Here is a 15,816-nt window from a genome sequence, read left to right as displayed (position 1 = left end):
TGATAAGAATTGACTAATTTTATTTCAGTAACATGACTTTTGTAAAAATTTGTTGTCCAGTGTTACTGACAATATTATGAAAAATGTATCAAAGGGATCTCAAAAATATTAACAAAATTTACAAAACTGAACCAAAACCATAATGCAAATTGGCTATAACTTAAGACCTTGACTGCAAGATAAAGAATGAGTGCATTGTAGAACGTCTGAGCCTCATATTGCCAGCTAGGATGAGACTCTATCAAGTAGTGTAACAAATCTATGTAAATATAAAACTTTAACCAAAACCATGAGAAACTGTTGATGAAAACAGAAGAACTGCCTGATATGTCTCACTAACATGGGACTGCTCTGGTGGCCTAGTGGTTAGAGCACCTGCCTCAGGTGCGGGTTCGAACCCCTGCTGAGTCGTACCAAAGATTTATAAAAATGGTACTAACAGCTGCCTCATTAGGCGCTCAGAATTAAGAGGTTAGTGTAAGGACTGGTGTTAGGATAATGTGACTGGGTGGGACATGATGTTACATGTCTGTGGCATGATGCCCCAGTGCTAGACATCACTATAAACTGTCACACTGCAGTCATCATAGCTATATGACTGAAAAATTGTTAAAGCTACATTAAAAATCCAAATCACACACACACACACACACACACACGGGCTTGACATAAATCTAAATTATCAATACTATGTTTTACAGGCTAAGGGTGGAAAGTGAAAGACACAAGCAAAATGATGATAACTGCATTGCAGTGACAGTTTATAATGAATGATGTCTGGTACACATATAGACACCTAATGGTGGCAACTGAGGAAATTAAATGCTATTTTTATTGTCTATATGATATATATAGATGGGAAGGAAAACATTTTTCTCTCTTTCCAGGAGGTCTGGATTGGGTGACAGTGGATCTCAATTCTTAAAATTAATGTTAATGTCATCTCTGCATATGTAATTGATTATATCGTGAAATCCTAACCCTGACATACCTATCGAATAACCACTAAACTTTTCTGTACTTTGGTCAAATATGCATTATTTTGGAAACTTTGACAAACAGAGCCATTTTGTGTCAGTGAATACATCTTTGAAAAAGTTAGAAAGTCACATTTTTGTGCCTTATTGGTACATACCAGAAGTAAATTCTGGACTGTGTGCTACTTGCAACACAGTTTAGTGAAGGTGCTGATCTGGAAGAGAACAGTACAGGGAAAAAAAAGGTTGCATGCCAATCCTGTAAATTAATTTGGATTTTCTGTTCTTGAAAGTAATTCACAAGGCCATGAGTTAACTCCTGCCATCCAGCACTTAACCAATCATAAATAATTACTAGTCCCAGGTGCTGAGCTATCAAATTTGGACAGCTGAATAGTTCCTGAACTTTGCTGGTTACAAGGATCTGCTTTAGTACAGACCTAATATTAATGATAAAAGAGCAATAACTGTTACATGTAGTCGTACATCTGAATGATTCCTAAATTATGTTCATTACAAGGATCGCCTGTAGTAAAGATGTAATCTTCATTAAAAATGTGCAACAACTCCATCAACACTGGAACTGAACAGATAAAAACCTTTAAAAGGTACATCTACACACAACAGGTAATTAACCAATCAAACGGAATCCAATGACATGTTTGGGCTGCTGGTGTGAATGGATTGACAAGGACTGCTGCACCTCAATCCAAGAACCCAATTACATCAGTATTTTACTTGTTATTTGACAATTTTAAATCAGACAAAAATCATAACAATATTCTTCTTATTATATGCATCATTTTCAAAATGGGGTTAGGGCTTTTACCTTGAAACAACCTCTGGAGCCATCCAATAAGGAGTTCCAACCATGGTCTGCCTCTTTGACTGCTCATTGCTTAACTGAGCACAAAATCCAAAATCAGTCAGTTTAACTGTGCCATTCATTCCCAGTAACACATTGTCACTTTTTATATCTCTATGAATAATGTCTCTCTGATGCAAGAAGTCCAGAGCTTTCAAGCATTCCTTTGCCACTGCGGCAATCTGACCTTCTTTCATGACTGTTTCTGTGACAACATCAGTGAGGGCACCACCATCAAGATACTCCATGACAACCCATAATTCCTGCTTGTCTTCCAGGAAGTAGCAATCCAAGAAGTTAACAACATTCTCATGCCGATACGTCTTCATGACCTCAATCTCTGTGATAAGAAGCTCCTTTTTGGGTTGGTTGGTGAGATCCATTATCTTTATAGCAACAATATCTTCAGAATTTGAACCTCTAGGCTTAGCCATCACTACACTACCAGAGGCCCTAGAATTAAACAAAAAAAAATGGAAAAATTAATTCATAGCCAAAAGATCCATCACCAACACCAACATCACAATAATCATCATCATCAACAACTCCTTCCACCACCACCATCATCATCATCGTTATGATTATTATTATTTATATTTTTTGGACCACTCTGGTAGCCATAAGTGGTTGGAGTGTCCACACTGGATATGGGAGGACATGAGTTCGAACCCCAGCCGAGTCATACCAAAGGCTTATAAAAATGGTACTTACAGCTGCCTTGCTTAGTGCTCAGCATTAAGAGGTTAGTGTTAGTACTGGTTAACCTAATGTCAGGACAATGTGACTGGGTGGGACAAGATGCCCCAGTGCAAGACATCACGATAAACTGCCAAACTGCAGACAATGTAGCGATATGACTGAAAAATTGTTCAAGCAACATAAAAAATCTAAATCACACACACAAACACAAATTATTATCTATTGCTTGATACTTAAAAGGCAATTAAGATCTTCGCTTACTTGTTTTAAACAGGAAATCAAAGTTGGCACAATGGGATAGTGCTACCTCATTAGAGTACTCCCTCACAACAGCATCCCTCATTATAACATATTTCTTGTCATAAAGTGGGTATAGGCACAGATCCCATTCTTTTATCTAACACAACAACTGTATTGTAATGCTGTATATTCTCACTTATAAGAGGAGTCCAACTGCAAACAACAATGACCCTGATCTGACATCACATAATGCAATGGCTGATCAAGGTCAATGTTGTTTGTTATACTGATTACTCCTAACAAACTACGTTGACCATGATCTGCAAATGCATCATATAATGGCAGATCTGGATCTGTGCAGCTGCAGTTCGCCTCCACTTAGAAGTAAGTATAATATGGTACTGGTGTCGGACCAGTGATGGACAATTTTAATATGTTTTTGATCCGTTCAGTATTCAAAATACCAATATGAAATCCATTTCTTATGACAACAAATCTGGCCATATTATGAACCTATAACGTAATGAAAATTTGAAACACACTAGAATATTAACTTAGTAACAGGGATATTATACTGCTTTCAAATTCAGCCTACGACCTCAGACTCAGGACCATTAACGGCCAACGCTATATATATTGAATATATTTATACATATCATAAATTTCCAGCAAATTCGGGTAAATATTAAGTGTTACCTATTTTCTCACTTGATGATTTAACAAATTATGTTTTAAAATCACACATAAATGTGTTATCTCTGCAGCATTTACAATTTACTTTCAAAATAGCACAACACGGTCATGGACCATGACAGTTTGGTAAAGAGGGTATATAGGGGGTATTTTAAGTTCTTGGGCACAAAATGAGACATTCCATATTTTTATATAACCTAGATCTTAGATCAACAATGTGTATCAAGCTATGATAACAAAATCATGTAGGTGATCCTTCCCATCCTTCAGTAACACTAATCTTTTAAACAAGAAATTATTATTTCACATTTAAGTCATATAATCTCTTATGGTACCTTTTAGGAGTCTTTTGATTCTGAATTTGCATTTACACAATAATAATAAACATTTCCAGTTAAAGAATAAAATATATTATAATTATGCATTGCTAACATTGATTATGTTTGAATTTTGCAAATAGTTATACCTGATCCTTTATATTTGGAAATGTTCCATTATAATTATGTTTATTTATGAGGCTAGACCCCCACATACTATTATTATTATTATTATTGTTGTTGCCTTTTGGTTTATTACATGCTATTACATGCTTCAATATTTATTCCATTATGAAATTTTTCCTTTCTTTTCCCAATTGCTAAGTAACAAGAAAAATAACAAGTCAAATTATATCTTGGATAAGCAATATTTTACAAAGAAAGAGACACTGGAAAACTAGCAACAAAATCAACAAGTCAGGTACAAATATTGCTAAGCAAACATTAACAAAATTCAGTTAGTGACATTTGCTTCTGAAACATGAAACATTACATGTACATTTACAATAGCATTTGACAATTCTTTTCTGTTATATGATAAAAATGAACTCAACATGTGGCTTTACCTGCTTTTAGAATGCAAATTTATTAAACGGCAGTCATGTTTCCATTCATCTTTATTAAATGTCCCATTATTTCTGAAGAAATATATTTTATTCACAAATACCAAGTTTAGTTAATATTAATAATTAATATATATATTTATCAGTTCACATTTTTACACAGCACAGTTTTCACAGATGAAGTAGGATTCATCAGCATCTTCAATGCCCACACAGACCCTGATGGTACCACATGCTACAGTTGTCACATTCTATCCAGAGAATACCTACGACTTTCATGTCTGCTAGTAGTGGATCCTCTTGATTACAGCTTTGGCAAACATTGTTATTTTTCATGTTGTTTCTTAACTCCTGTGCCTTACTCTTTGTTTCTTTCAATCTTGATTTCTTTGCCTTTTCTGTTTCTTTCTCCTTCTTCCTTTTCTCTCTTTCCACTTTTCTACTCTCAACTTCCAGCTTTCTCCTTTTCTCCTCTTCATCCTTCTGTTCTAACTTCTTACAAAAATCATCTGTTGTTATGACCCTGACTTCTGTAACAAGCTTCCTTTTGGCTGCCTGGGGTTTGGCTGGTACTGGAGGAAATATGTCAGATAGTGATGGTGGAATCAGGCCTTCTTTCACTAGAGGGTTACCACCAAGGAAAGAACCACATACAGCTCATGTGGTTATTGTATCCACAACTTTAGGCTGAGTTACTTTTGTGGCTGAAGTGCACTGTACATTTTCAGCTGTTGACTTGGCAAAGTGCAATTTTATCAGCTGTGTTTTGTCAATAGCATCTGGATTGACTGGGTACATTCCTGATTTTCTGAACGCTTCCTTAATTCTTGCTGATGAACACAACTGATCAAATGCATGACTTAAAACCACAGCAAATTTCACCTTATTCAAGATTTGATTTTTGTGAATAAAGCCATGTGCTAAATTTATGTTTCAGTGGACCATTAATGCCAACATCAACGGGCTGTAGGATGTGTTTGTATGTGGAGGTAGACCAAGCATTTCAACATTTTCACATGCAACCTTTACCAACTGTAAGTTGATGTGACTGTTGTGATTATCAGAAACAAGTAGAACTGGTCTTTCTTTGCCACAGTTTGGAAGAAATAGATCCTCGAACCAGGCCAGAAACAGTTCCGAATCCATGTATCCAGACTCACTATAAGCAAAGTGCCAATCGTTGGGTACAGCATCCCTGTAGGTGGTGTGAGGAAATGATTTTTCAAAAATCAGAAAGGTTGGCAGAATCCTTCTATCAGAACAAATACATAAATGGGCTGTTAAATGACCAGTTGATGACAACTTGTTGCTAGGTATGTTGGCCTCTTATGCCTATAACTCTCTGATTTGCCTTACTGCTCCAACTTGTCTCATCGGCATTCAATATGCACTGTGGCTTATCTTTCAAACCTAGTCTGTCAACAGTATTCCTTAGAAGTGTGAAGTACTGATCCATTACATTCTGATTTGCCATTCTGCATCTGGAATGATCATGTCTTTCTGGCTCTTTTTCAGTGAGTTATCTGTGTCTCAAAACATTTTCTGAACCACCGATCAGATGGACCTCTGTTTAGATTGAACAAGGTCTCGCGTCCACTTTTCCTAACTAATGCTATTACATACTGCTTGACTATCACCCAAGACATGTTGAGTCATATATTCCAAGCATACACCTCGGACATGGGTGTCAATAGTTTTCCAAGGGATCCCAAAATCCTGGAAAGCTTGAGTTACTGTCAATCAACCTCTCTTGATTTCAGAAATAGCAGCCTCAAGCTCATCCAATTCATAGCTCAGCCATTTTGCATTCTGTTTTTGGATGGAAAGATTGATTGACTGATTGATTGATTGTTTGTTTTTTAACGGCGCATCAGCACTTTTAGGCTATTTAGCGCCAAACAAAGTGTTATTTGTATAATCTTTTAAAACTTATAAAAGGTCCTATATCGACCAGCGATATAAAAGAACAAATGGTTGAAATTAAAAATGGTAAGATGGTAATGGTGCAAAATAAAGCTTCCCGATCAATGGGAGATGTAAAAAAGATGAACAGGTATTAAAATGGGACGGTATATATATTGCATAAAACTGCACAAGGTGATAGCATAAAAGTCAGAGTTTAGAGTAAATATTTACGGCTTTCAAGAACTCTATAATACGAGTGATGTTTATATTATCAAAAAGTTCTTTCATGTCATGCACAATGTAATAACGATCGCGCGTAGGTTGTAGGTCAAAGCACTCTATCATAAAGTGCTTGACAGTGAATGGTTCATTGCAAGAAATGCACTCTGGTGGGTCTTCACCTTTTAGTATGTGGGTGTGGGTGATATAAGTATGACCAATTCGGATTCTTGCAATGACTACCTCCTCCCTACAAATGGTTCTGTAGGAAGGAGTCCATTCTCCTAGAGTTGGCTTGATTGCATGAAGTTTGTTATTTACAGCATTATTCCATGATGCCTGCCACTTCTGACGTAAGAACTTTCTGATACAAGGTTTAAAATCAGTATATGGTATTTTAAAATCAGATGGTTCTTGAGAAAGGGCCATTTTAGCAGCGCGATCTGCTTTTTCGTTACCTTTAATACCAATGTGGCTAGGTAACCAACAGTATATTATATTGTGGGAGACACTCAGCTCGGTATTTTTTACGAGTATGTTTTTCAATAATGGGTTCTCCAGTTTTCTGTTGTGTAGTGACTGGAGTACTGATAGCGAGTCGGAGAAGATGATACAGTTTAAAATACGGTTCTTTTCTATATGTTGCAGGGCAAGGTCTATTGCTCTGATTTTGGCTGTAAAAATTGATGCTCCATTTGGTAAGCGAACTTGCATTGTGTGATTTCCACAAACAAAGGCTGCAGCAGCCTTTTCCTCATCCTTTGATCCATCAGTGTAAATTCTGGTGTAGTTTTTAAATTCGGTGAGGAGTTAATGGTAAGAGTTGTGGAAGAAAGAAGGGTTTGTTTCGGATTTTTTTTCATCGTGTAGCGTAAAACGTACTTTTGGTTGTTTAATTAGCCAGGGTGGTGTTTCGGAGATGCATGTTTTCTGAATTTTAGAAAGATCTATATTTGTAGTGTCAAGGCTGGATGATATTTAATGCCAAAGGAAGGTATGGCGTTTGGTTTATTTTCGTATAAAGTTTTGTATTTGGGTTGAAAGACAGCCGAAAAAGCAGGATTCAGAGGGTTTGATTTTAATTTCAGAGCATACTGTGCAGAAAGCATTTCTCTATGATGCGATAACGGTGGTTCATTCGCCTCAGCTAGAATGCTTTCACACGGGGATGTTTTAAATGCTCCCAGAGCCAGTCTTATTCCCTAATGATGAATTGGATCCAGCATTTTAAGATACGATTTTCTGACTGAACCATACACAACGCAACCATAGTCCAGTTTGGAGCGAATAAATGTTCTGTATAAATTTAAGATGACTTTTCTATCAGCACCCCAGTCAGTGTGCGCTACTACTTTAAGTAGGTTAAGTGCTTTTAAGCATTTAGCTTTTAAGTTCTCTAGGTGTGGAATAAAGGTCAGTTTTCTGTCAAAGATTATACCTAAAAATTTGGTTTCCTCAACAACTGGAATAGGTGTTCCATCCAGCGTGAGGTTCGGTTCATCGTGATGTTTTCGTAGCTGACAGAAATGCATGCATACCGTTTTTGATTTCGAGAATTTGAAACCGTTTGCATTGGCCCAATTTTGAATTTTATTTATATTTTGCTGCAGTTGTCTTTCAATTGTATGCATGTGCTTTGACCGATAACATATTAGAAAATCATCAACGTATAACGAGCAATCCACACCAGGAGTCAAACACTTGGTGATGCTATTAATTTTGATGTTAAAGAGCATCACAGATAAAATACTGCCCTGGGGCACACCCATCTCTTGCTCGTGCAGATCTGAGAGGGTAGAGCCCACTCGTACTTTGAATTCTCTGTCTGAGAGGAAGTTGGATATGAAAGAGGGCAGACGGCCTTTTAGACCTAGATCGTTCAGGTCATTTAGTATCCCGTACTTCCATGTCGTGTCATAGGCCTTTTCTAAATCAAAGAAAACCGCTACTAAATGTTCTTTCTTAATAAATGCATTGCGAATAAATGTTTCCAGTCTAACCAGATGATCATTGGTGCTCCGACCATATCGAAAGCCACTTTGGAAAGGAGATATTAAATTGTTAGTTTCCAAATACCAGACAAGCCGAGAATTGATCATTCGTTCCATTGTTTTGCACACACAGCTTGTGAGTGCAATTGGTCGATAGCTGTTGGGGTCTTGGCTATCTTTACCGGGTTGGGGGACTGGTATTACAGTTGCTTCTTTCCAGATTTTTGGTACATTACCAGTAATCCATAAATCATTGAAGAGTTTCAAAAGAGATGTTAAAGATGATTGTGGAAGGTGTTTCAAAAACTGGTAATGTATTTCGTCAGGCCCAGCGGAAGTATCATGGGCCTTATCTACAGCCTCCCTAAGCTCCGATAGTGAGAACAATTGATTATAACTTTCCGAGTTGTTGGATGTGAATTTTAAACGTGACTTTTCTTTTTGAGTTTTAAGTTTTCGGAAGGCTTCTGAATAATTAGATGATGAGGAATTTTTCAAGAAACTGTCAGCAAGAATATTTGCAATGTCATGTTTTGAACTAAAGTTGTTATTGTTCAGTGTCAGATGTCGGAGAGGGTTTTGTTTTCTCTTTCCGTTTATTTTGCGTATAGTGTCCCAAACTTTCTTAACAGAGGAACAAGAGTTTAAAGAAGAAACATATTTCTTCCACGATGCTCTTTTACTTTCTTTGATTGTGCGGCGAGCTTTGGCCTGAGAATACGATATTTACTTAAATTCTCGGGCTTCGGATGATTGTTAAATTTTTTCAAGGCTTCTCGGCATTGCCGTATGGCTTCCTTACATTCCTTTGTGAGCCAAGGTTTTAGGGTTCTTTTACAGTTTGTTGAGGACTTGGGGATAGATTCTTCTGCAATGTCGGTTAAAATAGATGTAAAATGCTGAATGGGGTTGTTAACGGTGAAAACTGTATCCTCATTCAGCCTAGTTTTACAGAGTGTTTCGAACTTGGCCCAGTCGGCCTTCTTTAAATTCCATTGTGGAATTAAGTCATCAATTGTAGAGTTATGATTTACAAGGGAGATTGGGAAGTGATCGCTGCTGTGAAGGTCATCAGCGACCTTCCATTCATAGTCCAAAAGCAGCGAAGGAGAACAAATTGTCAAATCGATGCATGTGTATGTACCCGTGCCTGGGTGTAAATATGTAGGTGTTTTGGTATTATATAGACACAGATTGTGTCTAGAAATAAAGTCTTCAACTTTGTGACCTCTGTCATTTATATGATTTGATCCCCATAAAATGTTATGGGCATTAAAATCCCCGAGTAAAACAAAGGGTGCGGGAAGCTGTTGAACAAGATTATCGAGTTCGTTTGGTACTAGGTTAGTGTTTGGTGGTAAATAAATAGAGCAAAATGTAATCACTCGATGTAGAGTGAAGCTTACAGCAATGGCTTGTAAATTGGTGTTTAAATGAATGAAGCTATGAGGAGCTCTGTTGTTCACAATAACAGAAACTCCTCCTGATGCCCTATCAACATTTGGAGAGCAGGTGTTAAACAGGGAGTAGTTTTTAAATGTGATGTTGTCCGTATCTTTCAAGAATGTTTCTTGAAGGCATAGTACCACAGGATCATGTTCGTTTAAAAGCAGGAGAAGATCATGGTAGTTGGTTTTAAGTCCTCTACAGTTCCATTGTAAAATGGTGTTCTTCATTACAACTTTATATTGAAGATTCTGGAGCTAGGTTAGACCGTTCGCGGAGACAATCTGTTTGGTTATTTATCTGGAGGAAGTACGGGGGTGTATTTTTTGTTGTTAGGTCTGGAGCTACCTTGAGTACATGGAGCAGATTCTTCTGCATCCATGTCCTCCAAGTCTCCAAACCTATTGTGCAGCTTTATGGGGTCAACAGACCCCTTTTGCTGCCTATTTGTTTGTGACTTTTTCTTGCTATTTGGTGATCTTGGTGGTGGAGTATTGTTGAGTGTTGTTTGTGTCGATGTTGAGTTTTTCTGGGGTTTGTAGTGCGGGATGTTCGAGTCGGAATGGGATTCAGGTGGGTTTGTTTGAGTTTGAGCGTCTTTCATTGCTTTTTGGCTGCTCTTCACTACAGTTGAGAAGGATGGGCCGGGGAGTGATCTAGCTTGAACAAGCTTCCTGGCCTCTGGATAGGGGATGTTGGACGTGTATTTAATCCTCTGGATTTCCTTCTCCTGTTTCCATGTGTCGCAGTCCTTTGAACTAGCATGGTGTTCTTTGCCGCAGTTGACGCAATGCGGAGTGGCTTTGCACTCTGATTTCCGAAGGGAGGGATCGCCGCATCGGCTGCATATTTGACTTCTAGAGCATCTGTCTTCATGATGACCGTATTTTTGACATTTGTAACATCGGAGGGGATTTGGTATGTATACCTCAACCTTAACTTGTAGGAATCCAACCTTGACCACTTTAGGTACTGTTGGCTTATTAAAGGTGAGTATAATAGTGTTGGTGTCCTGCAGATTGTTGTTTCGTTTGATACGAATTCTGCGGACTGCAGTGACACCTTCATTTTTCATACCCTCGACGATTTCTTTGTCGGTGACTCCTGCTAGGTCACGGCAACGAATGACGCCTTTTGATGTGTTAAGTGTAGAGTGGGCGAAACAGCTTACTGAAATATCGTGAAAGGTCTTAATTTTTAGGATATTTTCAGTGTGTGCTTTGCGCTCACACTCTACAAGTAGGCCGCCTGATTTTAGTTTTTTTTACACTTTTCGGCTTGCCAACTAATCCAAGTATAGTCTTTTCAACTATAAATGGCGATAGTGCAGCAAGTGGTTTAGCCTCGTCTTTCGATTGGATGACCATGAAGCGAGGAAAGGATTCCACACTACATGGCTCATCATCCGACTCTGATCCAGTTTTGGTACGTTTGTGTTGGTTTTTTTTTTAATTATCCATGATGGCTTGAATAAAATTTCAGCACCCATGCTCCCCACCCACCAAGGAGCCCAACAAGGGGACACTTTTCAAGTGCCAGGGATACACAGATGCCATACTCAGTTGATAAAATTACCTTTGATTGACCCTGAAGTCGCCAATTTCTAAGGTCGGTAAAATTACCCCCCGATTGAACCGTTAAGCCACCGCCTTCTAGGAAGTCTTCTAAGACTTGGAAAAGGGAAAGATAGGGGAATAGAATATAGGGGCAACGGTGGTATCAAGAGAGATACAAGGAGAAAGATAAAAAGGTGAGAAAGTTAATAAAGACCTCCTAGGGCTCGGCGTGACCAGCCGATTTGTCAGAACCGGGCCCATCCCGACCACCCGTCTAAGAGAAGTAGAGGCCAAAGTAGTGTGTTGCAGGGAAAGCCTCTGCTCAACTACCAGGATCCTTTCCTCCCCCAACACGGGACGCAACCCACGGCAAACAGGTTGTCTCTACTTAGTCGCCTTTTACGACACGTAGCGAGGCATGTCGGGCCAATTCTACAACCCCGGACCCGCAGGGAGATGGATGGAAAGAAAGAAAGCATGTGAGATTTCACATTTGAAATATTAAAATATAGGTGTGTCTTATTTAATTTATTGATGACGAATATTAATAGTTCACTTCTTATAATAACTGACTCAATGGCTCAAAAGAAGAAAAACACTGGCATTCTTTGATTGACTATTTCTGAATTGTTTGTACCCTACATAACTGTTAGACACTTGTGTATAAACTGCTACATTTTAAACTGTATACACACAGGAAAATAGCTTTATTCTGTTAAGTCCATCCACAGTGTTACTTGAATACAGATTGTTTGAATGTGAATACATGTCTGCGAGTTTGCAAAGAAGTATTTCATTAAAATTTGCTGAAGTTACTGATTGATTATCATGGTCATTTGGGCATATTATGTGCAAGGGGAAAAACTCAAACAGGTGTAAGTTAGGTTTTGGAAAGGGACAATACTCAGTATCAAATAATGAAAAAGACTATAGAACAGGAAATGATGCAATTAGTACATGTGACAGAAGCAGACAACACGACAATATGTAATATTGGAATTTATAAGATACAAAAGAAACAAGTGTCATTATTTATTTCAGGATATGGCATGATTGAAGGTAAGATATTTATTTATTATGGTTGTGCAGGTGGACAAATGATATACCTTTCAATGTGAGAACTGCAAAACATCACAGATAGACGAGCCGTGTCAAAGTTCATGACCTTCCATGACAGGAAATATACACAGGGAAAAGGGTTTTTAAAAAATTTCTTTTCAGCTTACCTGTTGAATTTGGAGCATGTATTTATTTTTTCAGCGTCTATTTCTTTTCTTCTTTCTAAAATTACTGATCGGAAAATAATAAACGCGCGTTCACATAAAAAATGAGATTGGCCATCACTGGTCCTTGGCCATCACTGGTTTGTTGCCAGTTTGTCCTTAATAACAGATCAATATCTCTGAAAGGTGATATACTCAATGGCTTTCACAGACAGTGTTATAATGAGATAGTGCTTCCTCATTATAAAGCTGTTCTTGACAGCCATCAAATTATATCCTGTGACAAGTATTAAATTATACCATTTTACAAAAGTATCAAGTTATACCATGTTACAAGTGAGAGCAACTTTTTTCTGATGAACCTGTATGTTACCATGAAGACCATGCCATATTTACTGATGTAATGTATATACTTGCTTATAAATGAAGTCAAACTGCAAACAACAAAGATCTTGATCTGCCATAGCATAATGCACCTGCAGATCAGGGTACATGATGTTTGTTTTACTGATTCCTCCTAACAAACTGCACAGATCCAAATCTGCCTGTGCATTATATGATGGCAGATCTGAGTCAGTGCAGTTTGCAATCTGAACTCAACTTATAAGTGGGTACATATGGTATATTGTACACAATCACCACAGGGTACTACTGCATGATGTGAAAGCATATTATAGCTGGTTCTGATCAGCCAAGCAATAAACTCAAGGAAAGGAAAATAAACAGCAAAGCTAGGGAGATCTGTGACCTCATTATTTTAGGGGGTGTTTTAAACTGAAAAAGGTTTGAAAACAGTGACCACTGTATCAACATCCATTAAGATTACTTAAAATATAATGTTCAAATTCATGAAAACTCTCCAAACACAGAAATGGCTCAGCTAGTTTTCTAAAATTCAGAACTCTAATGTCCCCCACATTTAGAAACCTAGGTAAAGTACAGTCTTTGTATGTTCTGTTTTCCTGTTTAACCATTTTTGTTTTCGATTTATTAAAATAATTCTGAACAGAAACTACTTTTTTGTTCATATAAAAACTATTATTGTGTTGTAAAGATTGTTAAATCATCTAATGTCTTTTTTGCCTTTAAAGCTATTACCATTTTGTAAAGATTGTTCAGAATTGTTTTGATGACAGACACATCAGGTTTAACTATTATCTTCCATTCAATACATGGGTAATCTTTCTACAAAAACTGATATTTGTACATCACCTGATAAGGTCACAGTGTTCCTGCCCTAAACAAGGAAGTTAATTTTTCCTTGCAGATAAAATGCATAATCTGCACTGCTTTACAGAGTATCCACTTGAAATGATTATTATCCTACACTCTTATTCTGTCCGAGTGAGTGATTTAAACAAACAGAAGAATATTCAGTTTCATGCGGAAGATCTTGTTCAGTTTCATAAGATCCAATATAAAATTTTCAAGCAATTTTTTAATGTGCTATTCCTATATAAAGCCAAAACCAGAAACCTGCTTACATACATACATGCATACCATACATGCATACATACATATATACATCATACAGCAACCCCTAAATATACTGTTTCCTCTTACCCTGCTATAATTAATTAAAATTTTTGATCACACAGTGTATCCCCTAGGGGCGAAAGACTAAGAGTCAAACATGCCCACATTCCCCTTGGTGTCAGAAATGGGGATCAGACTGACTAAAAAACAAACTTTGGTATCAGAATTGAAGTCAAATTAAAAATATGGGGGTCCTTGAAGCACAAATGAGGGTAAAGGGAAACAATATCATTCCTACTTATGTCACTTTATTATAGTTCTAGGCTCATGAGAAGCAATTATAATGTGATTTCATATCATCAGATACTCTATTCTTGTGTTTTAATGCACATGACACAGCCATGTTGGAAAATCCCGAAGTAAAGGAATGCTCTCCTATAACACATCACTACTGAGAATCCCTGAAGCAGCGTCAAAAAGGGAATCTCTCTCTCTATATATATATATATTATATATATTGTATGTATCAACCAAGCAAGGTCCTGATAGTACTATATTTGACATCAGGGATGAATATACTTCTTACCATATGACTGATGAGGAAGAATGGAATGAACTCTTGATTTCTTTTTGCCCTTCATACAACAGGATTCATTTACTAAGAAACACTGAATAAATCGGCAGTTCACAGCCTTGTTGTTTGTATAGAAAGCCAGAATAATGTCTTGAGGGACGATTATTGATATCACAATCCCACACAAGGTCAGGCTATATATTAGCACCATACTATTAATTCTTTGTTTTAATACCTCTGTTGATGAATGAAAATTATATAACATTTACTGTTTTGGGATTCAGTTGCAATAAAGTTTATTTACTACAGAGGAGAAAATATAACTTGATTGTAATATGTGAAAGGAAAAATCTTCCAGAACACTTTCTTGACTTTACACTTTAACTATAGATAATACTTATTTGAACTGACTTGATATAAATTAAATTAAATTAGCTGGCAAGTCGGTGAGGACAACAATCACAATGACTTAGACAACTAGTAAATTATAAAAATATAAACATCAATGCATTATGTTTTTAAAGACTGCTAGATTAAATAGGTGCTGTTGAATTGAATTTTGAACATCCAATCGGTGAGGATAACGCTCACAATGATATGGATATTCTATTTCCCTAAGAACAATTTTGGACTTTTATTTTGAGAAAATGAATCATATATTTGCAGCATAATGAAATTTTTCATGTATGCATTTAGCTTCATAAAAATAATTAAATAAAGAAAATCAATACATAATATAAAGTACTGGTCTGTGAAGACAACGCTCACTTGACCATATAAATGAGTTCTTATAACGAATGATATAACAATAACAAATATGCTTGTAAAATAAGTCAGAAATGAATAGAATTGATTTAATTTAGATAAGAGTAAGGAATTAAAAATTCCTTAAATATTTCATTGTGTTTAATAAACTTTAAACAAAAATTTACTGTCAAAAATATAGCCTGAAGTAACTTCAGGCAATATTTTTGACAGTAAATTTTTGTTTAAAGTTTATGTAACATAACTCTATATAGAAAAATAATAAACAGAGCAAAACAAAAATTAAAACTCACAATAACTGTGATAT

At 36.8% G+C, this 15,816-nt stretch overlaps 2 protein-coding genes across 5 annotated transcripts in view; both read right to left on the bottom strand.

Annotated features, from left to right (window-relative positions):
- LOC149799529 (serine/threonine-protein kinase PAK 3-like) overlaps positions 1-15,816 on the bottom strand; it is an 83,030-nt gene that overhangs the window by 21,555 nt on the left and 45,659 nt on the right. For all 4 annotated transcript variants that reach the window (XM_089958876.1, XM_089958875.1, XM_089958873.1 and 1 more), the window contains exon 6: positions 1,807-2,295. In XM_089958876.1, the coding sequence (XP_089815002.1) occupies positions 1,807-2,295 (489 nt within the window). The remainder of the gene's footprint in view (positions 1-1,806; positions 2,296-15,816) is intronic.
- LOC149799530 (uncharacterized) lies at positions 4,357-5,828 on the bottom strand. Its single transcript, XM_089957062.1, has 2 exons — positions 5,711-5,828; positions 4,357-5,010 (listed from the first exon to the last, which is right to left on the bottom strand). Exons 1-2 carry the CDS (start codon positions 5,826-5,828, stop codon positions 4,556-4,558), a joined length of 573 nt encoding a protein of 190 aa, XP_089813188.1. The 3' UTR covers positions 4,357-4,555.

The sequence above is a fragment of the Sinohyriopsis cumingii genome, chromosome 5, assembly GCF_028554795.1.
Source record: "Sinohyriopsis cumingii isolate HCF-2022 chromosome 5, ASM2855479v2, whole genome shotgun sequence".
Classification (NCBI taxonomy): domain Eukaryota; kingdom Metazoa; phylum Mollusca; class Bivalvia; order Unionida; family Unionidae; genus Sinohyriopsis; species Sinohyriopsis cumingii.
This window is presented reverse-complemented; position numbering and strand designations above follow the sequence as displayed.

Coding starts and splice junctions, on each gene's coding strand:
- LOC149799530 (XM_089957062.1), bottom strand. CDS start 5,828: ATGGCAAATCAGAATGTAATGGATCAGTACTTCACACTTCTAAGGAAT. Junction 5,011..5,710: donor CGATGAGACAAGTTGGAGCA/GTAAGGCAAATC, acceptor TAACCACATGAG/CTGTATGTGGTTCTTTCCTT.